Raw genomic sequence first — 25,876 nt, forward strand, 5'->3', positions numbered from 1 at the left:
GACAACACTAAACCACTGCCTTCTTCCAAAGTGTTTGTCTCCCTGTTTAGAAACCTTCTAAACCTCTTTTCTGGGGGAGTGGGGGAAACCCCGAAGCGATGTGCAACCTATCCAGGAGAATGGTGTTTCAAAGCAGAGTGATCGGCAAAAGAGCAACCCAACCAAGTGCCTCGTCAGAAACAGGAAGGCCTTCCCTGTTGGGGGAGGGCGGCGTAGTGGATGCCCTTCTCCCCGCTGTCCTCACCCATGCCAATGGCTCCCCCTCATTGGCCAGCTGCATGCGTGTGTGCGTGTCCAGATCCAGAACTGTCTGCATGTGCGTCTGCCGTGACGGTGGAGCCTCTTTTCCTGTCCGTCCCACTGACGTAGATTGCTGCTTTCCCCCGCGCACACACACGTACCCCCAGTTTTAATGATTATGGTCCTTGTTTCGCTTTCCAGGTTGAGGAGCGTCAAAATGGAGCAGAGGAAGCTGAGCGACCAGGCCAACACGCTGGTGGATTTGTCAAAGGTGAGCTGGGCCCACGCACAGCCACTTGGGTCCAGGGGAGGGAAATTTCTGGCTGCGGGCTGCAGAGTTTCCCCAGCCAGCCTGCAGAGCATTCCTGGATGCCTCCAGAGGGCGGGGCTTAGCCTCCAAGTCCCACCTCCGGAGGAATCTCTGCTGCCTGCCACCACTGATATCGCGCCAAAGGGGACACCGAGCGCCTTCACTCCTTCGTGGGAATCTCTTCGGCACTGGAGTGAGGAGGGGAACAGAAGAATTGGCTTAGCTCCACCTTTCCCACTGCTGTGCCCTTCAAATGTGTTGGACCCCAAATCCCATCTACCCCAGCCAGCATGGCATAAAGAGAGACGGGAGGATGGCATAAAGAGAGAGAAAGAGAAAAAGGGGTGGCATAAAGGGAGAGAGAGAAAAAGATGTGGCAAAAAGGAAGAAAGTTGGCCTAAGGAGAGACAGAAATAAAAAGGGGTGGCAGAGAGAGGGAGGGAGAGAGAGAAAGGGGTGGTAGAAAGAGAGAGAGAGAAGGGGTAACAGAGAGAGAGAGAGAAAAGGGGTGGCATAAAGAAAGAGAGAGAGAAGGGCTGGCATAAAGAGAGAGACAGAGAAAAAGATGTGGCAAAAAGGAAGAAAGTTGGCCTAAGGAGAGACAGAAATAAAAAGGGGTGGCAGAGAGAGGGAGGGAGAGAGAGAAAGGGGTGGTAGAAAGAGAGAGAGAGAAGGGGTAACAGAGAGAGAGAGAGAAAAGGGGTGGCATAAAGAAAGAGAGAGAGAAGGGCTGGCATTAAGAGAGAGACAGAGAAAAAGATGTGGCAAAAAGGAAGAAAGTTGGCCTAAGGAGAGACAGAAATAAAAAGGGGTGGCAGAGAGAGGGAGGGAGAGAGAGAAAGGGGTGGTAGAAAGAGAGAGAGAGAGAGAAGGGGTAACAGAGAGAGAGAGAGAGAGAAAAGGGGATGGCAGAAAGAAAGAGAGGGGGTGGCTCACCCACTTTTGGCTCTCCCCCCACCAACCACTGGCTTTGGGCCCACTCACAGCCGATATCCAGCCCTCTGCATGTTACCCATGAGGCCATGTGGCCCTTGACAGGAAGAGAAGGTCACCCACCCCTGCCCTGACCCACAGCCTTTTCCCTTTCCTCCCGGCAGACGCAGAACATCATGTACGACATGGTTTCGGAACTGCAGGAGCGCAACGAGGACCTGGAGAAGCGCATCAGTGCCCTAGAGGGCAAGATCGACACACTCGGGCTCACGCTCCACGCCCTGCCCAGCCTCGTCAGCCGAGCCATCCGCCAGCAGCAGCGGGCCCTGGCCCGGGCTTGCGGCACCTCCAGCAGCTCGGAGCGCTCCTTGTGGACTCCCACCCGGCGGCGGAAGGCTCCCTCCACCGCCCCCCCCACATCCTCGGACAGCGGGTGACGGGGGCTCCGGCACCTGTTCCACTTACCTATGGCCATTGTGTGGCTGATATTTTTCCCTCTGGAGCTTTTTTCTGGAAAGCCCTGCACAGTTACGGTGAACTCCTGGAGTTGTGGTGCTGAGGAAGAAGCTCTGAGGCAGAGGACGGGTCGCGGCTCCGGGCCAGTTGCAATGTAACATTATGCAAAGCCATGTGGGCGTGGAGGGGGTGGCGAAACTGGAGCAGAAATCGTGCATATTCGTGACAATGAAGAAGGGGAGCTTGCTGTGTGTGTATGTGTGTGATGAGGTTGCAGCCTTGTTCTTGAGGGGAGAGTGCCGTCTCTTGGACAGTGGTGTCTGAAGTATGGTAAATGGTAAAGTTTGAAGTACAGGCCACGCATTGTAACAATCCCCATAGCCATGCCCCCGAGGCAGTGGAGGCCGGTGGCTCCAATGCATTCTGGGTTTCAGCCAGAACTCGAATGGAGCCATCCAAGGTACTGAAGCCGATCCCCAAAATAGGTTTGGCACTTTGCATAGCTCCTTTGGCGTTCTGGCTGGTTCTGACTGAAACCCAGAATGGATGCAGAGCCCCATCACAATCAGGGCCACCAGCCTCCACTGCCCCAAGGAGCACCCAAAAATTGCAGGGAGCTGTGTGGATCCACGTCAACAAACCAGTTCTAGGCGTTTTTAGGTCTTTCGTAAAGCGAATGGGTCTGAATTGCCCCTTCCGACGCTAAAACACTTTGCATTGCAATAAAGAACAATGTATTTTTGCAGGGAAAATCCGTGTCCCTCCAGCTCAGCTCAGAGGCAGCAAGGAAGTCTGAGGGGGTGGGGGGAGATAACTTCAGCATCCTAATAAAAAAAAAGTCCCAGTGCTACATCCCTGTGAGCCCTGGTGCCCCCGCACCACCGCTCTTGGATTTAAAGAGATTTAAAATCCAATAGCTGAACCCGTTCCAGTTTGTCGACATCCTTCTTAAAGTGTGGCGCCCAGAACTAGGCGCAGTACTCCAGGTGAGGTCGAACTAGTGCAGAATAAAGTGGAACTATTACTTCCCATGGCTTTGGAAACGGATGGTTCTACCATTAAGGCAGCTAAAATTGCATTCGCCTTTTTTGCAGCCACGTCATGCCTCTGGCTCATGCTCAGCTTGTGATCAACTGCATCTTGAGGTCCTTTTCCTGTATAGCACTTGCGGAGTCAGGTATTTCCCTGCCCCAGACCTGTTCATTTCATGAGAACACTTTGATTCGCAGAGAATGTCCACGATACAAATCGAAAACAGATGAACTCTCTGGCTTTTTTAAAAAAAAAACAGCTTTAATTTTGTAGCGTAGAGAAGTCGGAGAGCTCCCAAGACAAAGCCAGCTTTTGCAGAAGCATTTCTGGATCTACGTGGACATGACAAACTGGAGGCATCTCCATGTGTGCCTTTGCACAGGGACGGAGGTAAAAATGTTACATTGAAACTGACCCCTCAGATTTGGGAGAGTCATAGATCTGTAATCCATACAGACTGGGTTAACAGGATGTGCTTTGATATCCTTCTACCGTTGTGACTTAGCCCAAAATCTTCCTGGAAACATAATTTGGAGTGTTCGAAAGGCAAATCTTTCATTCTTTATTTTTTAAAAATGTACCCATAATTCCTCATTCATTCTTTCTCTCCCCTTTCTCCTCCTGTAACTTCTCCCCTTCCCCACAATTTCTGGTTTGACTCTCCAGTTCTATAGGTTTCTGAAAACCGGAAAAGATATTCCTCTTCTTTTCTTCCCTTCCTCCCTCCTTTCTTTCGCCATCTCTCTTCCTGAAACCAACCATTTAACGTGCAATACGGGGAAGGGGTTGGCTACGGACCAACATTCTGGCTGCACTGGATAAAAACACACACACACACACTCCTCTTTTATAAGAATAAGAAAAGACGGGTGATCCAAAGCTAAGCATTAAAAAAAAAATACTTCTTTATTTCAAATTGGGATAGAGTGTTAAGTCTATGCTCAAGAGCCTAAGCAAAGCCCCCCTAAATCAGACCAAGGTGGAGCATCTAATCCAACAACCTGTTTCCAACAGTGGACAGCCAGATATGTATGGAAAACAAGCAAGGTGTCAAGGTAATAATACCCACCCCCGGCCTGTTTGTGGGCAGCTTGTGTTCAGAGGTAGATTACTTCTGGATGTGGGGGCCTCATTGGGAATATAAGAAGAGCCCTGCTGGAACAGGCCAAAGGTCCATCTAGTCCCACATTCTGTTTGCACAGTGGCCAAACAAATCCAGTAATGGAAAGCCCACAAGCAGGACAGGAGGGCAACAGCACCCTCCCACTCATGTCCCCCAGTATATTACCTCTGATACTAGGGGCAACAAATAGACATTGAGACTTCTAGCCAATCATAGCCTGCTCCTCCTCCATGAATCTGTCCAATCCCCTCTGACAGCTGTCCAAGATGGCTCCCATCATAGAATCATAGAATAGTAGGGTTGGAAGGGGCCTACAAGGCCATCGAGTCCAACCCCCTGCTCAGTGCAGGAATCCAAGTCAGAGCATCCCTGACAGATGGCTGTCCAGCCTCGTCTTGAAGGCCTCCAGTGTGAGAGAGCCCACCACCTCCCCAGGTAATTGGTTCCATTGTCGTATTGCTCTTACAGTCAGGAAGTTTTTCCTGATGTTCAGCCGGAATCTGGCTTCCTGTCACTTGAGCCCATTTTTCCTTGTCCTGCACTCTGGGATGATCGAGAAGATATCCTGGCTTTCTTCTCTGTGACAACCTTTCAAGTACTTGAAGAGTGCTATCCTATCTCCCCTCAGTCTTCTCTTCTCAAGGCTAAACATGCCCAGTTCTTTCAGTCTCTCTTCATAGGGCTTTGTTTCCAGTCCCCTGATCATCTTTGTTGCCCTCCTCTGAACCCTCTCCAGCTTGTCTGCATCCTTCTTAAAGTGTGGTGCCCAGAACTGGACACAGTACTCCAGATGAGGCCTAACCAGTGCTGAGTAGAGGGGAACTAGTACTTCCCGGGATTTGGAAGCGATGCTTCTATTAATGCAGCCCAAAATAGCATTTGCCTTTTTTGCAGCCACATCACATTGTTGGCTCATATTCAGCTTGTGATCGACGACAATTCCAAGATCCTTCTCGCTCGTAGTGTGGTTGAGCCACGTATCCCCCATCTTGTAACTGTGCATTTGGTTTCTTTTTCCTAGGTGCAGAACTTGGCATTTGTCCCTATTAAATGCCATTCTGTTGTTTTCTGCCCAGCACTCCAGTCTATCCAGATCACTTTGAATTTTGTTTCTGTCTTCCAAAGTATTAGCTATCCCTCCCAATTTTGTGTCATCCGCAAATTTGATCAGCATTCCCTGCACCTCCTCCTCCAAGTCATTAATAAAAACGTTGAAGAGCACTGGGCCCAGGACTGAGCCCTGCGGTACCCCACTCGTTACCTCTCCCCAGCTTGAGAAGGTCCCATTGATAAGCACTCTTTGAGTCCAATTCTGTAGCCAACTGTGGATCCACATGATCGTTGTTTCATCTAGCCCACTTCGAGCAAGTTTGCTCATCAGGATATCATGGGGCACTTTGTCGAAAGCTTTGCTGAAGTCGAGGTATATGATGTCTACAGCATTCCCACGGTCTACAAGGGAGGTGACTTGATCAAAAAATGAGATCAGATTTGTCTGGCAGGACTTGTTTTTGACAAATCCATGTCACTCCCACCTTGTGGCTGCCGGGTCTTCAGTTTACTTATTAGCTCTCCTGGCCCATGGTTATTGATGCAGCTTTCCTCTTCTCTGTGAATTGGTCTTATCCCCTTTTTAACCAGACAAGTCCTTCTGGACCAGACTAAAAGGCCCATCTCCATTGGACTCAATGAGGCTTACTTCTGAGTAGACACTCTTGCGCAAGATCGCCCTGTTCAAGTGCTTAACTGTGACGGGGTCATGTTCATGGGGCACAGCCATAGGAAAGCTGTCCTTCATTCATTTATTACATGTTTAAAATGCCCAATGGCCCAGGCCCTGTGGGGAGTTCACAAAGACTAAAACCCTAAAAAAAATCTAAAATGCAACATAAAGCCATTTGCGTACAAAAATAGGAAACAGTGTAACCATGGTGCTGTCTTTTCCGCAGTGCTTTGAATGGGATCCATGTCCTGTTAAGGCCCTACGTTAAGGCCCTGGAAGCATTTCCAGGTAGATAGATAGATAGATAGATAGATAGATAGATAGATAGATAGATAGATAGATGATAGATAGATGATAGATAGATAGATAGATAGATAGATAGATGATTGATAGAGAGATGATATAGATAGATAGATAGATAGATAGATAGATAGATAGATAGATAGATAGATTTAAAGGTCAGATTAGCATCTGATGGGGAAAGGCTGTTCTCCCCCAGAAGTCCTGGAAAGCTGGTGCCAGTCAGAGTTAGGGATATTCAAGAAAACTGCAGTGGATTCAAATGAGTTTGGATTGCTTTGAATCTAACCTGCACATCCTGCAGCAGACCAGCTTCTTCTGAGTCACGCAGACTTGCAGAGCAGTTTTTCACTTCTGGGGGGATTTGTGCGAATCCACATTCACTAATTTGCACTAATTTGCCCACTTGCGCTAATGTGCATTGGCACTAATAACCACTCGCGCTAGTGACCGTTAATACTAATGCACATTAACCCAAGTAGAATGAAATTCTGGTTTAAAAAATCCAGTTCTGTCAGTGGGCTGACAATGGAATGAAAGATGCCTGACAATCTGTGAAACTCAGATGGAATGGATTTGACAAAATTCATAAATCCTTACTCAGATTAGACAATCCTGGACATGATGGACAAACAGCCTGACCTGGTCTATTTGCTGTCCCCACAGTTGTCTGGATCGAGGTCTCAGTCTCACCTTTCAGTTCATGCCTCCAAATAAACCAATTTAAAACAAAAATCTGGCAGCCAAAAATTCCCTGCAAAAGCTTTGGGGAGAATCAAGGTCATATCCCTGAAAGCAGGAATTCTTTTTGGACCTATGAACTTGCTTGCTTGCATCACATGCATGTATGCCTGAGATAGACAGTAAGGAGGGGAAAACTGGTTCTGCAATTAAGGGCTACCCCCACTCCTATAAAATGAAGGACCCCTCTTCAACTTTCCAGAATGGGGACTTCAAGAATAGGATATTACACTGTGGATTATTTAAGAGGGCTATTATTAGATACATTAGAGGGTTTATATTATTATTATTATTTTCTTCTTGCAAGACATACAGCGTAACTGTTGCTTTGGATCTGGCATAGCACCAGAGCTAACTGTGAGGTCAAGGATAAGGTTTTCCTCGCTCTGTGCCTTAGATGTTTTGGACCCTGCGATTAGGAATGGACAGATCATTTTCTTTCTTGTGGATGTCAGCTTTCCCGTGTGTTAATGCAGAAGTCTGTTCCATCCATCTGCTTTTTCTTTTCTTTTTTAAAAGGTTCTTAAACAGTATTGAACTGCATATTTTCGAACATAATCTCTCAGACAATACACATTTTTGCTGCAAAGGACACACATGAGAATGCATTGCATTGCTTCCACTTTAGAACGGTGGCACTGTAAGGACAAGATCATGGCCCCCCAGATGTTTTGGACTGCAAATCCCATCAGCCGACTCCAGCAGCAACTGGAGGACCACACAGTCCCTATCTCTGATCTAAAGGCATCTCACTCCCTCAGTAAGACCTTTAAGTTCAGAATCGACTGTTACCTAGCTACTTGACTGCTTTGGAAAGAAGACAATCCAAGGAGAAATGCAGGTGAGGGGAATTTTTGAAGCATCCCTAGATGGGCTATTAGGAAGTCCCCAGTTCAAATCTTGCATCTTGCAAACCACTCTCCCTGCTTCATTTTCCCTCCGTATGGGATATGGGAATAATAGCAATGGAGGCTGGTGACCCCGATGTCCGTGGGGTGGTGAATCTGCTCCAGGTTTCAGTCAGAAGTAGTCAGGACTCTAAAGGGGCTATCCAAGGTGCAAAGTTCTAACCGGTTACGACCAAAACCCAGAGTGGATTCACCACCCCCACTAACATTGGAGCCACCAACCTCTACTGGATAATAGTACTAACCTACCTTACAGGACTGTTGTATGAATTAGAACAAGACCATGTATGCAAAGCATGTGAACAAACTTGCTTCATTATTATGCTTTTGGATTTATCATTGTTGGGCTTGTTTGCTTGTTTGTTTTTATGTGAGCTGCTTCAGGGACCCATTTTTAGGTCCCCGAGGTGGGATATAAATACTTTGATAGTAAACAAACAGATCAATAAATATTTGAAATATCAATATAGAGTATTTTTTAAAAAGTTAGAGTGCAGTTTTGCAGTTATGTGCCACTTCTGTTGAAGCCGCTTTGCTTACAATGCCAAGTGATCCAAAATGCACAGTTACGAGCATGAGAATCATAGAGGTGCTGTTTACATTTTTAAAATCTGTCACGCGCATCTCCCTGCAACCGCAGGAGGAGCAACCCTTTCTATCAGGTTTCAGTCCTTATCAGTGATTTTCTGTGTTTTCTTGATTTAGACCCCCTTTTCTCCCCCCAAAGAAGGACGAAATATTTAGAGATATTAACTGTCTAAATAAGACAGTTAATATAAATAGCGAATAACGAAATAACTGTCTAAATAAGGCATGCAAACAAACCTTACAGTAACTTCTTTGCAGAGATCATTAACAGAATGATGTTCACGGTGCTTCACATGCATAATCAGTTCTCCTTACAACAACCCTGCATGGTAGCCCAGTATTATTATTCTGCATATTGCCGGCTTCCTGATCTATTATGTCGCTCAGTCTAGGTGGGAAATCGCCCACTAGGTGGGAAATGGCCCAATAAAAACATTGACCTGCAAGCATTTGAATTCAGAGGGCCACTGGACCAGCAGGGGACAGCGTGTGCATGTGCTTGCATGAAGTTGAAAACTTGAAACCACAACTGCATGGATCCTTTTGCCTGATTGGGGTGCGCAAGCGCAAAGCTTCCCTCTGATAGATATTGGTGGTGTAAGTTTTGGCAGTGTTTTGGCGGGGGGCAGGAGTTTGCACTGAGTTGAAACTGGGGGGAGAGATTCATCCTCTCTCAGGACATACACACATGTCTTCCTTTGCTGATGCCTCAAACAGATCTTGCAGGTTTGGGAAACGATACAAAATCCTGCCCAACCTGTTTGACTAGGGGCAGCGGTGAGATGAGCCCACAGTCCCTTTTTCAAACAGCCGTCATGTCTCTGGTAAACCTCTTGCGCATCTCCATCCTACACCCAGCCCACCTTATTCTCACCAATCTTAATCCCACTCCAAACTGAGATCTGGTTGAATCCAGGTCCCTGCATGCTCAAAGGTGCCTCTGGGTTGCCCTTGGGATTCCAAGGAAGGCAGCTTGACGGGCTCAAGGCCATGATCCACACGTAACCACGCTCTGCACTGGAGAAGCAGGAAGGGGCATGCACATGACACAGATGGGCCCTGCAGTTGAATCCACAGGATGAGGGTGCAAACATTTTGGACACGCCGCATTGGCGAAACTTTAGCACAACGTTTTACCAAAACTTTTATCAAATTTATCCATTGGTGTAGTGGTACATTTTGGAAGTGCAGGCACTCATCCTGAAAGATCCTGTGGCCACGCTCCCAAGGAGAGGCAAAAAATGCAGGCATGATCTGCTACTCATGATCTCCACTAAAAGGCGCAGATCTTCTGTTCAGCGAATGGGTCCGAACTGCCCATTCAAAACCAAGGCGCCCCAAAATGTGTTGCATTACAGGATAGTCCCTAACAATACATTGTTTCTGGGGAAATTCATTCCCCCTCAGCTGCTGTGAGGATTACAGCAAAATTTAGAAGGAACGGCGAAGTCCGAGGGGGGTGGCAGGTGATGTCAGCATCCGTGCTAATAAAAAAGTCCCAGGGCTTTGACCCTGCGAGCCCTGATGCTGCTGCGCCACTGAATTTACCCTCCCAGGAGCCCCAGCTGGAAGCTCATGGCTGTTCTTGGCAATTCTTAACATGCCAGTGATGGAGAATAAGGAGAATGAGTAAGGCTACTCAGTGATACCCCCAGAATCAACCCTCCCCCCCAGTCTACTCTATACCGAGAGGCTCAAATTCTGTCAACTGGACCGACCCAGCTTGCTTGTCCTCTGCCTGAGAGGACTGGCATAGCATCGTAGCTGCAAAAGGCCCAGCCTGAATCCCACCCTCTAAGGCTGGCTGTAGGGATAATGCTATTCCGTCCTCTGAAAGAGTGAGGGGACAATAATACGGATCTACCTTACAAGGCTGTTATGAGAACTAGTGCAACGATGCATGCAAGCAAAGCACTTTGGCCTTGTGACCTGTGCTGTTCCTCGTGTGGTGGCTAAGAAATCACAGAAAGCTGGAAGGGGCCTTAGAGACCACTTAGACCACCCCCTGCTCAGTGCAGGCTCAGGAAGTCCCTGACTCTATCCCTTTCTTTCTTTCTTTCTTTCTTTCTTTCTTTCTTTCTTTCTTTCTTCTTTCCTTGAGGGAGGCAATGGACAAGTGTGGTTGGGGAGGGGAGGCGGAGAGCGTGGCCAGATCTAGATACTTCGTTAGTATTTCTTCTTAGGAATATCGACTTTTTTCTCCACAGTGTTTTATGTACACTGCTAATGTATGCAGAATTAAAACCGATGTAATAAAGACTCTGAATAAGTGTTTTGTCGCTTTCTTTTTTCCCCTCCCTCTTCCCTTTGCATTGGAGCCTTCTAGCTGTGCTGTGTTTTGCAAGTTTCGAGGTTACTACTGACCTGCATCCAGCATCTTTATTTTGCAGGGGGAGAGGGCGTGTGCGTGTGCGTGTGTAAGAAAGGGTGCCAGAAATGTTCTTTTCCCATATATGCACATTTCTGCTTCTTAGAAGCAGCCAGCGGTGAAGGATCAGGGTCAAACTTGAGTGCCATTTTTCTTGGTAGAAAGGCAGGGCACAAATCAAATCAATCAAATAAAGAAATGGACTACGCGATACGTTAAATACACAGCAAGTGGCTGACCTTTTCCTTCTTTCTTACTCTAAAGTAAGCTCATAGGACTCTGTTCCAGATTGAGACCACCATGCATGAGGAAGGGAAGTTTCAACCTTCCCGCCCCAGTCACTTGTTTTCCAAAACTTCCCCACCCCCTGCACACAAAAAATTGGCAAGCTTTTGAGTTATACCAAAAAAATACGTGCAAGCTTTTGAGTTACACAGCATTCCTGAAGCTGGGTGGCTTAAAAATAATTAAAACCAGGAGGCTGGTGAGAGAGGTTTTCTCCACTGAGGCTGCAGGCGTCAAACTCCTGTATGTGGGAAATTTCAGATTTCAGATGTTAATTGTGTATTACTGTGGCATTGCTCCCACCCTAAGCTCCCACTCTCCAGATGTGTTGGACTACAACTCCAATCATCCCCAGCCCTCTGGCTGTAGTGCAGAGGTGGCCTACACTTCCCACCATGCGTCAGTGTTGGCAATGCTGGCTAAGGCTGATGGGAGTTGTAGTCCAACACATCTGGAAGGCCACAACTTGCCCATCCTGCTGCAGGAGCTAAAAGAAGCTATGAATTGGGTCAATGGATTCAGATCTCACCTTTACGCCCAAACAATTATGAGACAAATCTCTCTCTCTCAGCTGAACCTCACCCCCTGTCCGAAATATGGGGTGAAAGAATGGGGCCCTACTTTGCAGGACTGTGGGGGGAGAGGTTTAGAGGAGCTTGAATGACACCCACAGACCCAATCTTGCCGTCCTCTAATTTGCATCACATCACATTATTCCCCCCCACACACATTAGCCGCCTAAAATAAAAGTAGAGGCTGGGGGGGGGGTCAGCAGAGAAAGTGAGGAGGCTGACCCCCCTTTAATTCAAGCATATTCATGCCATTATTGTATTATATTAGTTATTTATTATATTCTATACTGCCCAATAGCTGAAGCTCTCTGGGCAAGTCTCAGCAATAAATACTACACAATCAAAGGCCATTTAAAAGTTTGAAACTACAGTATAAATAAATCAGAACCAAAATAAAACCTTGCAGCGATGCAAAGATTTAAAATACAGTAACGGAATTATTATTATTATTATTATTATTATTATTCCAAATAAATACATAAAACCACAAACACACACAGCCATAATGTTTCACGATTATGTTTCAGCAGGGGTCTGTATGTCATTTGTGAGTTCGTGAGTGTGGTTGTATGTATGCATGTACGTATGACATTTCATTTATGACATTTCTTACTATACCTCCCAATAGCCAAAGCTGTCTGGGCAGTTCACAATAATTAAATAATAGATAAATATAATGGACAGTTATCGGTCTACTTACAAGGAAGCTACTCATTCTCCCATTTGTACCGAAATCAAGGGTTTTCATTAGAGTCCCACTTCATTAGGGAGATTCCACAGCTTTAAAAATATATACATTATACACTAGTCAGCTTAAATCCACATGTCCACATCTTATATACATGCGCAGTTTTCGTTTGAGCCAGTTTTCTCCCACAAACCCACATATTTGCTCGGGTTGCCACCTTTTTAAAACCGACCTCGCACACACACAAGCCAATGGCATACAGGCTCCTGCTACAATCGTGAAACGTTAAAGCATTCAGTTCCATTTAGAAAATTCAAAGATCAATGCTTTGTCGCTATTATTCAACATCAATTTCCGGGGCAGTTTCCAGAGAGTGGTATAGAAATGAAAACAAACAAACAAATAAATAAGCAAGCAAAATACCTATGCAAGGTGCTAAACATACCAGCAAAGCCGCCAACGGATGGGCCCAGCAGCTGAAACCAAAAGCGGCATGGGCAAAGCGATGGATGCTCTGGCACACTCATGGGAGGGATGGGGGAGCCCAGGATAACAGCAGCACTGGAAGGGGGAAACGATCCGAGGAGGGGTCTCTGCTGGAGCAAAGCTTCAAGACCCCCCAACCCTCCTCACCAAGGCAGGGAAAGACAGCTGAGAAAAGGCAGAGGGATTGGAACATATAATTCAGCCGTCCCGCACCTGGTGCTTTCCAGAAGTTTTGGACTCCACCTCCCACCAGCCCCAGCCAACACTGGGCGCTGTAGCCCCAAACATCTGGAGAGCCCCAGGTGGTGGGGGGGACATTGTTACAACTCATCAGGATCAGTCCTTCTCCGGCTGTTTGTTGCCATCTAGTGGTCCGACCCTGCTGTAGCAGCCCTCTCCCATCAAGTTAAAAAGCACGGGGCGATCACAGCACAGGCGTGGCCGGACTACAACTCCCATCATCCCTGGCTATCAGCCACACTGGCTAGGGTTGATGGGAGCTGGAGTTCCCCACCCCTGCTTTATGAGGCTGGCTCAAGTCCTACTCGCAGGGCAGATGGAGATGTGCTGCAGCTCACATGCGTGTCGGGAAAATCCCGTGAAGCAGTTTTTCACACAAATCTGCGTAGAATCAACCCATGTGGGCAAAGGCATCCATTCTGATGGGGTCTGAATGGAGCCCTTTGGCATGTTTTCTTTATTTTTTAAGTCTCCTTTGATTTGTTTTTAGTGGTGGGCTGCGCTCAGGCAGTTTGCCGTGGCAGTCTCCTTTCCTTCCTTCGTATCCTGTCCTCACCCCGGCGTCAGCGATGTGCACAGGCGCTTTGACGAACACTGCAAAAAACAAACGGTCCGCCGTGATGCAGTCCTGTGCACGGTTACATCAACATGCTTTCTGCGCAATGCCGCTCATTTTCTGTGCACTGAGCTGGTGCTGGCCTTGATGTCCTAAATGATCCACAGCACCGTAGTCTTCCTTCCCTGACCTGATGCCCTCCAGATATTTTGGACTACAGTCCCCATCAGCACTGCAGCCTTCTCCAACCTGGTGTCCCCCAGATATTTTAGACTACAATTCCCGTCAGCAGTGCAGCCATATCCAATTTGGCACCCCCCAGATATTTTGGATCGCAATGTCCATCAGCCCCAATCACCACGGCCAATGGCCAGGGTTTATTGGAGTCAGAGCCCATAAGAGGCATTTTAGCCTTTTAGAATGGGGAAAAACTGCGCAAACCCCAGGAAAGCCACCAAAGGATTGGGGGTTGGAGGAAAGAGGGTGTGGCCAGGAGAAGGGGTGTGGCCTTCTCGGGAACCCCAGAGGGCCAAGTTTGGCCCTGGGGCCTAAAGTTCAGCACCTCTGTGTTAGAGGGTTGCTGTTTTTTCAAAAAACTAAATCTGAAAGCTCAGAGGGGGGAGGAAGGCAAGAATATTCTCAACAGGCTGCAGCTCCCTGTGGCTGCCGCACTGTTTCAAAGCACGTTCTGTGTGCGACGCTTGTCACTGGAGCAGTCTCCTGGCCGGCACGCAGTTAATATTTAACTGCACCAGAGCCGATAACGTGCTGGATTCGGCACGTCTGTGCACCACAACGTTATTTGTGCATGCGTGTTTTTGCAGTTGCCTGGCTGAGGCTAAACCTGGATCCCTACATACCCTGGAGACTGCCGGGGAGAAGGAAGCAGCGTGTTTCCTCTGAAGCTTTGAAGTGGAGCAAGTCAGACAGTTGATCTCACTGTCTCCCTCTCTGACATAGCATCTCTGCTGCGAGAATCGTAAAACGGTTGAAGGTACCGTGTCATGGGGGGGGGGGTAAGTGAGAGGGTGGATTGTGTCAGGTGCGAAGGAGAGCAAAAGCAGCAAGGCGGTTAGGAGGATGGGATGGAGAAAAGATGGAGCAGGAACCAGTGAAGCCAGTCCGCAGGGTTCTGCAGAACAAGAGGTGATGCTCCTGGGAAGCAGATGGGCCGCTGGAGGTGAATTTGGGGCGCCGGGGGGGTCAGTGGAGGACCAATGGGGGCTACCAGGGCACCACTGCCTGGCAGGCCACGGGGGAGAAGAGAGTAGATGGGTCTCATCCATGGTTTGGGAAGGGCGTCGCACTACATCGGCATGACCCTAAGGTAGCCCATTTTCATGTTTGGGGGGGTCTTTGGGGGTGGGGGGATGTTGGTAATATGAGAGGCACCTGCTTTTCTTTGTCTTTTACGTCCAGTTCAACTTTTTTTTTTTTCTTATTTGGGTTGTTTAGTAAGTTGTAGCATAATAAAGATTGGTTTTTTCAAATGTTTTTGGATGGAAACGTGCTATGATTTATGTGTTGTATCATTTAAAAGTAGGTATTTGCTCCGCTTTTGTGGAAGTTGAGGAATAGATCTTAGAAACCTTAGAATTTCCTGCACACACACACACACACACACACACACACTTTTCATATGTATGCACTGAAATTCATATATTCAAATCTATCTAGCCACATTTTTTCTTTCTGTCCTTACTTTCTTTTTTCTTGTGCTGACATTTTATAATGAAACTAAGTTTTTAAAAGGTAGCCCATTTTGAAACACTGCCACCACTGTAAACTCTATTGTTGTCAGTATCATTATCATCTTCATTATCGTTATTATCCTTCTTCTTTTTTGATAGTTGTAAAAAAGAAAAACAGCATAGAGAACAAGCCATGCATCAGGACATGTTACCTTTAAATACATTTATTTTTGGCACTCCAGCAGCCGAATTCTCAAAACTGAACCGTTGTCTCTTTGCTTCGGCTGTGGGGCAATATAGAAATGGAATAATAATAATTAAAAAATCTCCCCCCCCCCAAGAAGAAATAAATGGTTGTCCAATTTTAAAAAAATACTGCAATTTGATTACCATCTACCCTAGATTTCATCGATGCTGCTGCTTGTCATTATTACTTTATTTCCTAATCATTAGAGCTACTGTTTGGAAGGTTGGGGTGCTGGGGAAAGGAGCCGGTTCAAGCACCAAGAAAGGGGCGTTCAGTCAGCCCAGAATGGGGGCTATAGCTCTCTCAGAGCTGCATAGAACCCCTTGTTCAAAAGGATTCTGCCTCAAGGTTCTTCCTGGGCATGAAAAGCCACCCTGGCTGCTCTCGTCCTTGGGTCCTCCTCAACCTGATGCCCTCCTGAAATGTTGGACCACTACCCCATCATCCCCACCAAGGCTGGAGGATGATAGGAGCTGTAGCCCAACCCGTTTGAAGCACTCCAGGGCCAAAAAAGGATGTGGCTACTGGCCTGCGGTTTGGGGAGGTGAGGCCAGGCATATAGGGGACGTTGGAACGCTGCATGGCATATTCTCATACACACGCAGCATTGTCCGAAGGTTGTCTTAAGAGCTAGTTGAATGAAACAAAGAGAGAGAAAGAGAGAGAGAGCTGTTATTAATCACAGAGTTTAACCCAAATGTTAAATTTTAATCCTCCGGTCACTAAAGTAGCTCCTGCCCTGTCCACCATGCTCAGCCAAATTGCAGAGAGAAGAATGGGGTGTCCCATCATAAGAATGTAAGGAGAGCTGTGCTGGATCAGACCAAGGGTTCAACTCGTCCAGCCTTCCGTTCACACAGTGGCCAACCAGCTGTCGACCAGGAACCCACAAGCAGCACCCTCCCGCCCATGTTCCCCAGCAACTGGTATACATAGGCTCATTGCCTCTGGTACTGGAGGTAGCACAGTGCCATCAGGACTAGATAGCCTCTTCCTCCAGGTATTTATCTAACCCCCTTTTAAAGCCATCCAAGCTGGTGGCCATCGCTACATCCTGTGGTAGTGAATTCCATACTTTAACTCTGCGCTGGGCAAAGAAGTCCTTCCATTTATCTGTCCTGAACCTCCCACGAATCAGCTTCATGGGATGAGCCCATTGGGTTCTACTATTATGAGAGAGGGAGAAAGATGTCTCCCTCTCCACTTCCTCCTCAACAGGCATCCTTTTATACACCTCTATCATGTCACCCCTCACTTGCCGGTTTTTTTTTTAAGCTAAAGAGCCCCAAACACTGCAACCGCCTCATAGGGGAGCTGCTCCAGCCCCTTGATCCATTTTGTTCCCATTTTTCTGCACGTTTCCCCAACTCTACAATATCCTTTTTTAGGTGGAGTGAGCGGAACTGTCCAGTCTTCCAGGTGTGGTCCTCACCGAATCTCATCTGCTGCCTTGTGAGACCCGTGCAGAATGGTGCTGAGAGTGAAGATTTGCTCAGGCAGCCGTTTGGGGGAATGGCCACTGAAGATACACCTGCTTCGGTCAGAGAGGAGAGGCAGCCAATGGTGGATGAGATCAGAGGCCTTATAAGTGCCTCCAGCCAGCTGGGCCCAATGGAAACTTGGGCCAAAAATTCAGGAAACTCATCGGGTTCCAGCTGCTCAGGTGGTTCCCACTCATCTCCACATGGGTTTTTTCCTTTGGCCTCCACCAGCGTACCTCAGAACAAAGAGACGCCCCCTTTGAAGCCTGTGAGGCGGTTCGTTCCCCCATCTTGGAAGAACTTTTTCCGACAATGGCAGAGACAGCCCCAGGTGGGGCCATCTCTCTTGACCTATTCCCCAGAAGGGTTCAAGTGCTCCCCACCAGTGTCTCCACTTTCAGAGCACACGCAGAGAACCGTCTTTGATGGCAAGGGGAGCTCCAGTGGCAATGACAGTGATAGCGGTGGAGATTACAAGAACCCCCTCTCGGCCTCCAACACCCCCTCAAAGTCTGGGAAGACACTGACCGCCACAAGCCAGGGTGACTTCTCGACCGCTCCGCCAAGCTACAAGGAGAAGCTGGAGGCCTATGACCACAAGTATGGCTACATGAAGTCGTGGCCGGGCCTCCTCCGGTTAATGGGTGGCCTGGAGCTGATCTTGGGTGGAATGGTCTTTGCTTGCACAGCGGCTTATATCCAGAAGGACTACCAGTTGTCTCAGTTCTATGGAAACAGTTTCCTGCCCTACAACGGCATCACAGGAGGGGGATACGGCTACAACTACTATGGCCCGATGACCCCGTTCGTGCTGGTGGTGGCCAGCCTAGTGTGGCTAGTGACAGTGATCCTGTTGGGCCTGGGAGTGACCATGTACTACCAGACCATCCTCCTCAATTCCCACTGGTGGCCCTTGACAGAGTTTGCTCTCAACCTCATCATGTTCCTGCTGTATATGGCCGCCGCCATCGCCTATGTCAATGATGTCAACCGTGGTGGCCTGTGCTACTCCATCTTTGCCACCAACCCACTGATCGTGGCCTTGTGCCGGATCGAAGGTGGGCAAGTGGCCGCCATTGCCTTCCTCTTCGTCACTATGTCGCTGTACCTGGCGGGCTCCCTCGTCTGTCTCAAGATGTGGAGGCATGAAACTGCGAGGAAGCTGGCTCAGGTAAGACCCCACCATGGGCAAGTGGAGTTAGAGCTGAGGTGCAGAACCTGAGGCCCGGGGGCCAAATCCAGCCCTCCAGCATTCCCCCACTAGCCATGCCCCCTCCCCCTGGCCCCCCCTTTTCCCCAACCCCCAATCATTTGGCGGTGCCCTGGCTTTTGTGCAGTTTTTCGAGACTACACATGAGAAAAGACTGAGCTAGATGGACCAAGGTTCTGACTCAGGATAAGGCGGCTTCCAATGTTGTTATTTAAACCAGTCAGAAGCATGAGGGCTGGAACCTTATTTTATTGAAGGCGAGGATCATAGCTCTGTGGTTGAGCACCTGCTTTGCATGCAGAAGGCCCCAGGTTCAATGCCGGCCATGTCAGAACAGAAAAGATCTTGTCTGAGAAGGGAAGGGCTGCTCTCTCTCACTTGAGTCTCTAGAGAACCAGTCAGAGTACTAGCCAGTGCTGGGGTAGATGGGTCAACTTTCTGCCTCATTAGAAGGCAGGTTCCTGTGTTCCCAACATAGGAATGAGTTGAGTTCTCCCACAGAAGATATGTCCACGGCCCCCTCTCTCTTCATTTGAAAGCTGAGCTTTTAACCATCTGTGAACCTCCTTTCGGCCTCTTTTTCCGCCCCCTCCCACAGCGAAAGCCGAGTGTCTTGCAAGTGGTACCCCAGCAAGCCTTCTCCCGGGGTGATGCTCCTCCGGCCGGGAAAGTCACCAAGCGCGTTGAGTTCTCGGAGAAGGGTGAGGACCCGGAGATGCTAAACCTCACCATCCCGACGGGTCACAACCCCAAACCTCATGTCGTCCCTGACTATGTCTTGTAAGTAAGGAAGGGTGGTTCAGCAAAATGTTCAGGAGGTTTATAGGACAGGGAGAAGGTTGTGCCAAGCAACTGCTTTGCTGGGTTAGCCCAGTGTCTAGCTACATGCCGGGTACCATTGTGGACTCATTATTTGGCCAGGTGAGCCCTTGAAATATTTCAACTAAATACCTATGCTCCCTTAGCTTGGTAAAACACCACACAGAAAATCTTGGTGCAACCATATGCCAAGCTCACAGCAAGGTCTGTTTTTCTTCTTCTATTGCATGCGGTGCATTTGTTGGTAACATTAATGGTTGTGGGTACGGAGAGTCAGGATTGAACCTAAAGCTGGGGCAAACCGTACATGTGCTATACTCTTGGGCAGTGGGTGTTCCCGAATAAATGGGTTCCACTTCGGAAACAATTTGGAACTCCAAGATGAAGGCTGATCATAAGCTGAACGTGAGCCGGCTGCGTGATGCGGCTGCTAAAAAGGCTAATGTAGTCTTAGGCTGCAGTAATAGAAGCATAGTATCCAAGTCGCGGGAAATAATAGCCCTGCTCAATTCTGTGCTGGTCCAGCTGCACTTGGAGTCCTGTGACCAATTCTGGTGCCCCATTTCAAGAAGCCCATTGACAAGTTGGAGCATGTCTAAAGAAGAGCAATCAGGTTGGTCAGTGGTCTGGAAACCAAGTCCTATGAGGAGTGGTTGAAAGAGCTGGATATGTTTAGCTTTGAGAAGAGAAGATTAAGGGGAGACATGGTAGCAGTCTTCTAATATCTGGAGGGCCATCATGCAGAAGATGGACCAGAACTTGCTCTCTGTTGCTCCCAAGGGCAGAACTAGAACAAGGGGTGGAAATTGCAGGGAGGCAGATTTCGGCTAAACATTGGGAGAAATTTCCTAACAGTGAGAGCTGTCCAGCAGTGCAACAGGCTTCCCTGGGTGGTGGTGAGTATTCACTGGAGGGATTTAAGCAGAAGCCGGTTGACCATCTGACAGTTGCGTGGTGAAGTGCAGAGACTGGACTGAGCAGGTGGTTAGACTAGATGACCTCCAAGGGACCTTCCAACTCTAGGTTTCTATGAAATTCAAACAAGGATAATTTCAGTCACACAACCAGTAATTGAACTAATTTACATATCTTTTCATGATCTCCCTTGACTGACACTGTCCCTTTCGTTTTGTTTTGTTTTCCTCTGCCACCCCTTTTTTGTGCTGGGTAGAAAATACCCGGCCATTAGAACTGCGGATGAGCGGGAGAAGTACAAAGCCGTCTTCAATGACCAATACGCCGAGTACAAGGAGCTGTATCGTGATGTCCACACTGCGCGGCGGAAATTTCAGGACCTGGAAGTCATGATGTCCAAGTTGCCTCGCCACTATCAGAATAAGAAGGTTGTTCTCAATTCCTGTCCGTGGGTTTATCTCTTTTTTAGACAATATTTGTTTTTCTTATTTGGCATCAAGTTTGCAATTGCAAAAGGAAAAGGGGGGAAAGCCCCTGAAAAGTCTGCCTATGCATTATAGGCAAACACAGACTATATTTAGAAGGAATAATAACTCCTATTTTATTTATTTATTTATTTATTTATTAAATTTATTTATCGCCCATCTGACTGGTCACCCAGCCACTCTGGGCGATGTACAACCCCCATAAAACAATTTAAAACAATAAAATTTTACCATAATTTTTTTTTAAAAAAAATACCCTAACCCACCCCAAATGCCTGCCTGAACAACCACGTTTTTAATGCACGACGGAAGCTCATTAAAGAGGGGGCATGACGGAGTTCCCTAGGGAGGGAGTTCCACAGAGTGGGGGCCACCACAGAGAAGGCCCTCTCCCTCGTCCCCACCAGTCTAGCTGTCCTGGCTGATGGGACAGAGAGAAGGCCATCCGAGGCTGATCTTGTTAAGCGGTCTGTCTGGTGTTGCTGGAGGCGCTCCTTGAGGTAGGCTGGGCTGTAACCATATAGGGTTTTAAAGGTCAAAACCAACACCTTGAATTTGGCCCGGAAAACAACTGGTAACCAGTGCAACTCCTTCAGCACTGGAGTGATGTGATCTCGCCGGCGGCTGCCTTTAATCAGGCGAGCCGCCGCGTTCTGTACCAGCTGCAGCTTCCGAACCGTCTTCAAGGGTTCGGAAGCTTATTTAGAGCTTCTGACATTATTTGTGATCAGGAAGAGATGACATATCAGGCTTTCTGTCAAGTGCAGGGGACCCCAACCTTTTTGGGTTGGCGGGCACATTTGGAATTTGGAGAGGGTGTCATGAGTGCTCTCACAAAATGGTTGCTGTGGGGGTTGCCTGTTCACAAAATGGCTGCCACGGTGGGTATGGCCGGTCACCCGTTTTCCAGAAGGCAAATTGGTGAGATAAAAAGAAAAGTAACTTCCACAAGAACCTAACGGACAAAGCAGAGGTGGGGTCTGAACTCCAAAAGACATGCTAGTCTCCCAATGAGGTTTTTTTTTTTATTACAAAATATCTTGAGAAACAAAATAAAAATCAGGAGGGGCTGGGAGCCTGGGGGACATCAAGAGGGGTGTCTGTTGGCACACTGGTTGGAGACCCAGTTCTGGCATCCTCCTCCTCCTCCTCATCATCATAATTTCATTGTATTATTTTCTTTCCAAAGATTGGAAGGACCACCACATAAAAGCCTGCAAAGATTTGACCTGTGCTGCCCCAGAGGGCAGGTCTAACGATCTTAAGTTGCAGGAGGGTGGATTTTGGTCGAACATTAGGAGAAACGTCTGGAGTGTAAGCAGTTTGACCACGGAAACTGTGGCTTAGAGGGGTGGGTGGGCTCTCCCTTGCTGGGGGTCTTCAAGCAGACGTCTCTTGGGAATGCTATTTATATCCTGTCTTCCATCGTAACTCATCTTATTTTTAAACCCCACTGATTATACAAACACCAACATTTTTAAAAATGTATTTTTTTAAAAAAAAAAAAATTATGGTAAAATTTTATTGTTTTAAATTGTCTTATGGCGGGTTGTACATCGCCCAGAGTGGCTGGGTGACCAGTCAGATGGGCGATTAATAAATTTAATAAATAAATAAATAAATAAAACAATCAATAGTAAAATATAACACATGATGCTGGCTACTCCTAAATGACTCTGACCAAGCTGAAGAAGCTCTGGGAATCGATGCTCTACCTTAGTTGGGCTGTAGTACGCTGTTGGATTGTTGCACCCCCAGAATTCCTTGCAATGGTGGTGTAGAGGAGGCTCAATGGTTGCTCCAGTGGTACCCAAGCAACAGGAGTGCAGAATCTCTTTCAGCCTGAGAGCCAGGTTCCATTTTTGGGAAGCTCCTGGGAGCCACATTCCAGTGGTGGGCATTGTTGTTGTTGTTCAGTCGTTCAGTCGTGTCCGACTCTTCGTGACCCCATGGACCATAGCACGCCAGGCCTTCCTGTCCTGCGCTCTCTCCCGGAGCGTGCTCAAGTTCATATTCATTGATATGGTGGGCATGCATGGGGCCAAATTCCAAAAAGCACAGCCCTGACCGTGGGCCTCTTTTGTAAGGAATTATAAATCCTGCTTTTTTTCTCTCTGCAGGAGCAAAGTCGAATCTCTGCCGTGTGGAAAGAATTCAAAACCAAGAAGAAGGTAAAATGAAAGGTTACAGGGATGTCATTTCAAGATGATCTTATTTATTTATTTATTTATTTATTTATTTATTTATTTATTTCATTTCTATACCGCCCAATAGCCGAAGCTCTCTGGGAGGTTCACAAAAACTAATCTTCTGAAGGTCTCCCTCTCTCCAAAGAGGTCCTCACATGAAGCTCATGGGTGGGAGATCCAGGACAGATAAAAGGGGGTACTTCTTCACACAGTGCGGAGTCAGAGTATGGAATTTGCTACCACAGGATGCTGTGATGGCCACCGCTTCGGCTGGCTTTAAAACAGGGTTGGACAAATTCCTGGAGGAGAAGGCTAGCAATGGCTACTAGTCCTGATGGCTATGTGCCACCTCCAGTACCAGAGGCAGTGAGCTTTTGAACACCAGATGCTGGGCAGCATGGGCGGGAGGGTGCTGTTGCGCTTGTGTCCTGCTTGTGGGTTCCTGGTCAACAGCTGGTTGGCCACTGTGTGAACAGAATGCTGGACTAGATGGACCCTGGATCTGATCCAGCAGGCCTCTTCTTATGGTCTTATGGTGGGGCACCCCATTGTTTTCTTTGCAATTTGGCTGAGCATGGTGGAGAGAGAGAGAGAGAGGAAGAGGCAGCAGACATAAAGAGAGAAAAGGAAGGAAGGAAGGAAGGAAGGAAGGAAGGAAGGAAGGAAGGAAGGGGAGAGAGAGAGAAATGGGTGGTAGAAAGAGAGGGTGACACAGAAGGGGTGGCAGAAAGAGGGAGAGGATGTAGTGGCAGAGAGAGAGAGAGAGAGAGAGAGAGAGAGAGAAGGAAAGGAAAGGAAAGGAAAGGAAAGGAAAGGAAAGGAAAGGAAAGGAGGAAGGGGGGAGAGAGAGAGAGAGAGAGAGAGAGAGAGAGGTAAAAAAGAAAGAGAGAGAGAGAGAGAGAAAGAAAGATAGAAAGAAAGAAAGAAAGAAAGAGGTAGCAGAAAGAGAGAATGGAATGTCCAAAATAGAGGAAGAATGGATGTCAAGAGAGAGGGGAGTGCCCCCTCCCACCACCACCATGCTCCCCCCACCCAGCCACCCACACTCGCTCTAACAGCATAGGGTATACTGGAGGAGGGCCTGTTTGGCTGGCAGGAACCCAGATCTGAAGCATTCCTCCTAGGAGGTGTGGCTACTGCACCCTTTTGTAGCCGGCCCCTCTTGTATTCTTATCCCGTTTCAACCAAAGCTTGGTTCACAATGTTGTTGTTCAGTCGTTCAGTCGTGTCCGACTCTTCGTGACCCCATGGACCACAGCACGCCAGGCCTTCCTGTCCTGCGCTCTCTCCCGGAGCGTGCTCAAGTTTTGGTTCACAAAGCGACCTACAAATGCTACTCACATCCACAAGACCAGAGAACAATAGCTTTTGATGTGCTTCCCCCCCACAGGACCCCACTTTCCTGGAGAAGCAGGAGCGGTGTGAGTATCTCAAGAAGAAGCTGGCCCACCTGAAGGCCCAGATCCAAGCCTACGACCAGGCGACCGGCGAGGGCTCCATCTACTTCTGACTGGCTGGGCCACTTAAGCCGGCATGTGTGACATCTACCGGAACCAACATTGGACTTGGGTAGACGTGGTGCAAACCGGAGAGATTTGCTCGTCTCCTGGATTCGGGGCGTGCGGGGAGGGAGTCCTCCTTGGTCTTCTGCGAAATTCCATGGGGCTTTGCCTACCCAAGGAGAACTTTTGCCTGGCTGGAGCAGAAGAAAGACTGATTTAGAGGACTCTGGGAGAAATTGGTATTTTGCTGCTGCATCACCTCTGTTTGCTGCGACGCTCGCACGACCTTTGCGCCTCTGTTTGCTGCGATGCTTGCACAGCCTGTATGTTTGCCAATTTATTTAAAAATGGAAATAAAAAGCATTATTAGCTAAGCATAAAAGCATTGGTCCGCTGCGTGTTCCAGACAGAATAGACTCCTTGGCCGTAGCTTTAAAGCTCTGCACAGCCTTGCTCTCCCCACCCCTCAGCTTCTCAGGACGGCTTTGCCCATGTCCCCCGCTCCTCTGACTCTGACTGAAGGACCCCACCTCCCTAAAATGATTCCAGCTCTTGCCCTTCGCTGGCCCTTGTGTCTGGAACTCCCTCCCAGGTTCCTATGGGTCCCTTGCCACCCAGACACGACTCCATCCCCTGTCCCTCACTACCCCTTTTTCCTGGGACTCTGTTACAGGGCCCCACAGCATTCCTGCCTGCCTGATACGACTCCGCCCACTGCCTCTCACTGCCTCTTATTCCTGGGACCCCTTCTTTGGACAAATATGTGGGCACCACCCCTCTCCTCCAACCATGACATCTTCAGCTTGCCTTCTTAATCCTCCTTCCCAAGCAGAACCAAGCTTTAAGCACAGGCAGAGGAGTTTATCTCTGTTCTGCCTTCCTTATCCTTGCCCATGCTGTCTCTCTCACTCTTATTTTCCCCACTGTAAGCTTCTTGAGGGCAGAGACCTGCCTACTTTACTTGTAACCCTGGAAAACAGCACGGACTATTTGAGAGCAAAGTTGTTTTTACGCAGAGTTGGGCTGTGATCTGAAGGGCACTTACCTGGGAGTAGGTCCCATTGACCTCAGTGGGGCCATTTGATCCTCACAACAACCCTGTGAGGTAGATCAAGCTGAGAGTCAGTGACTGGCCCAAAGTCACCCAGTGAGCTCCATGGCCAGATGGGGACTTGAACCCAGATCTCCTGAGTCCCAATCCAGCACACTAATTACTACGCTACACGTGCTGTCCCAGCTGGTGCGCAAAAGCGACCAGCACGGAAGGGTAAAATCCAAGATAAGCCCTACTTGGAGTAGACCAATTGAAATGAATGAAACTTCAGTTGGTCATGACTAATTTAAGTCCCCTTAATTTCAATGGGTCTACTCTAAGTATGATCCGTTCCATGGGGTTTTCTTGGCAAGAATGCTGGAGTGGGTTGCCATTTCCTTCTCCAGTGGACCACATTTTGTCAGAACTCTCCGCCGTGACCTGTCCGTCTCGGGTGGCCCTGCACGGCATAGCTTATGGCTTCACTGAGTCACGCAAGCCCCTTCGCCACAGCAAGGCAGTGATCCGTGAAGGGGCTGGGAAAGATTGAAGGCAAACGGAGAAGGGGACGGCAGAGGATGAGATGGCTGGATAGCATCACCGATGCACTGGATATGAACTTGAGCACGCTCCGGGAGAGAGCGCAGGACAGGAAGGCCTGGCGTGCTCTGGTCCATGGGGTCACGAAGAGTCGGACACGACTGAACGACTGAACAACAACACTCTAAGTATGACTTATATATTGGATTTTACCC

The 25,876-nt window shown here is 48.2% G+C and overlaps 2 protein-coding genes across 3 annotated transcripts in view; both read left to right on the forward strand.

The window, feature by feature from the left end:
* The window catches only part of LOC146333456 (small conductance calcium-activated potassium channel protein 2-like), a 44,681-nt gene extending 42,761 nt beyond the window's left edge, over nucleotides 1-1,920 (forward strand). Inside the window, exons 7-8 of one of the 2 annotated variants that reach the window (XM_084825962.1) lie at nucleotides 442-511; nucleotides 1,648-1,920. In XM_084825962.1, the coding sequence (XP_084682088.1) occupies nucleotides 442-511; nucleotides 1,648-1,920 (343 nt within the window). Of the gene's footprint in view, nucleotides 1-441; nucleotides 521-1,647 lie in introns of both variants that reach the window. The other variant, XM_084825961.1, reaches the window with a different exon arrangement.
* Nucleotides 1,921-14,217: 12,297 nt separating this feature from the next.
* LOC146333457 (MARVEL domain-containing protein 2-like) lies at nucleotides 14,218-24,466 on the forward strand. Its single transcript, XM_084826272.1, has 6 exons — nucleotides 14,218-14,543; nucleotides 16,876-18,139; nucleotides 18,777-18,958; nucleotides 20,169-20,340; nucleotides 22,518-22,568; nucleotides 23,977-24,466. The coding sequence occupies exons 2-6, from the start codon at nucleotides 17,000-17,002 to the stop codon at nucleotides 24,094-24,096; spliced, it is 1,665 nt and encodes a 554-aa protein (XP_084682398.1). The 5' UTR covers nucleotides 14,218-14,543; nucleotides 16,876-16,999; the 3' UTR covers nucleotides 24,097-24,466.
* The last annotated feature ends 1,410 nt before the right edge of the window (nucleotides 24,467-25,876 follow it).

This window comes from Heloderma suspectum, chromosome Z (assembly GCF_057233095.1).
Source record: "Heloderma suspectum isolate Gila_16-S chromosome Z, 16-S_ref, whole genome shotgun sequence".
In the NCBI taxonomy this organism is placed as follows: domain Eukaryota; kingdom Metazoa; phylum Chordata; class Lepidosauria; order Squamata; family Helodermatidae; genus Heloderma; species Heloderma suspectum.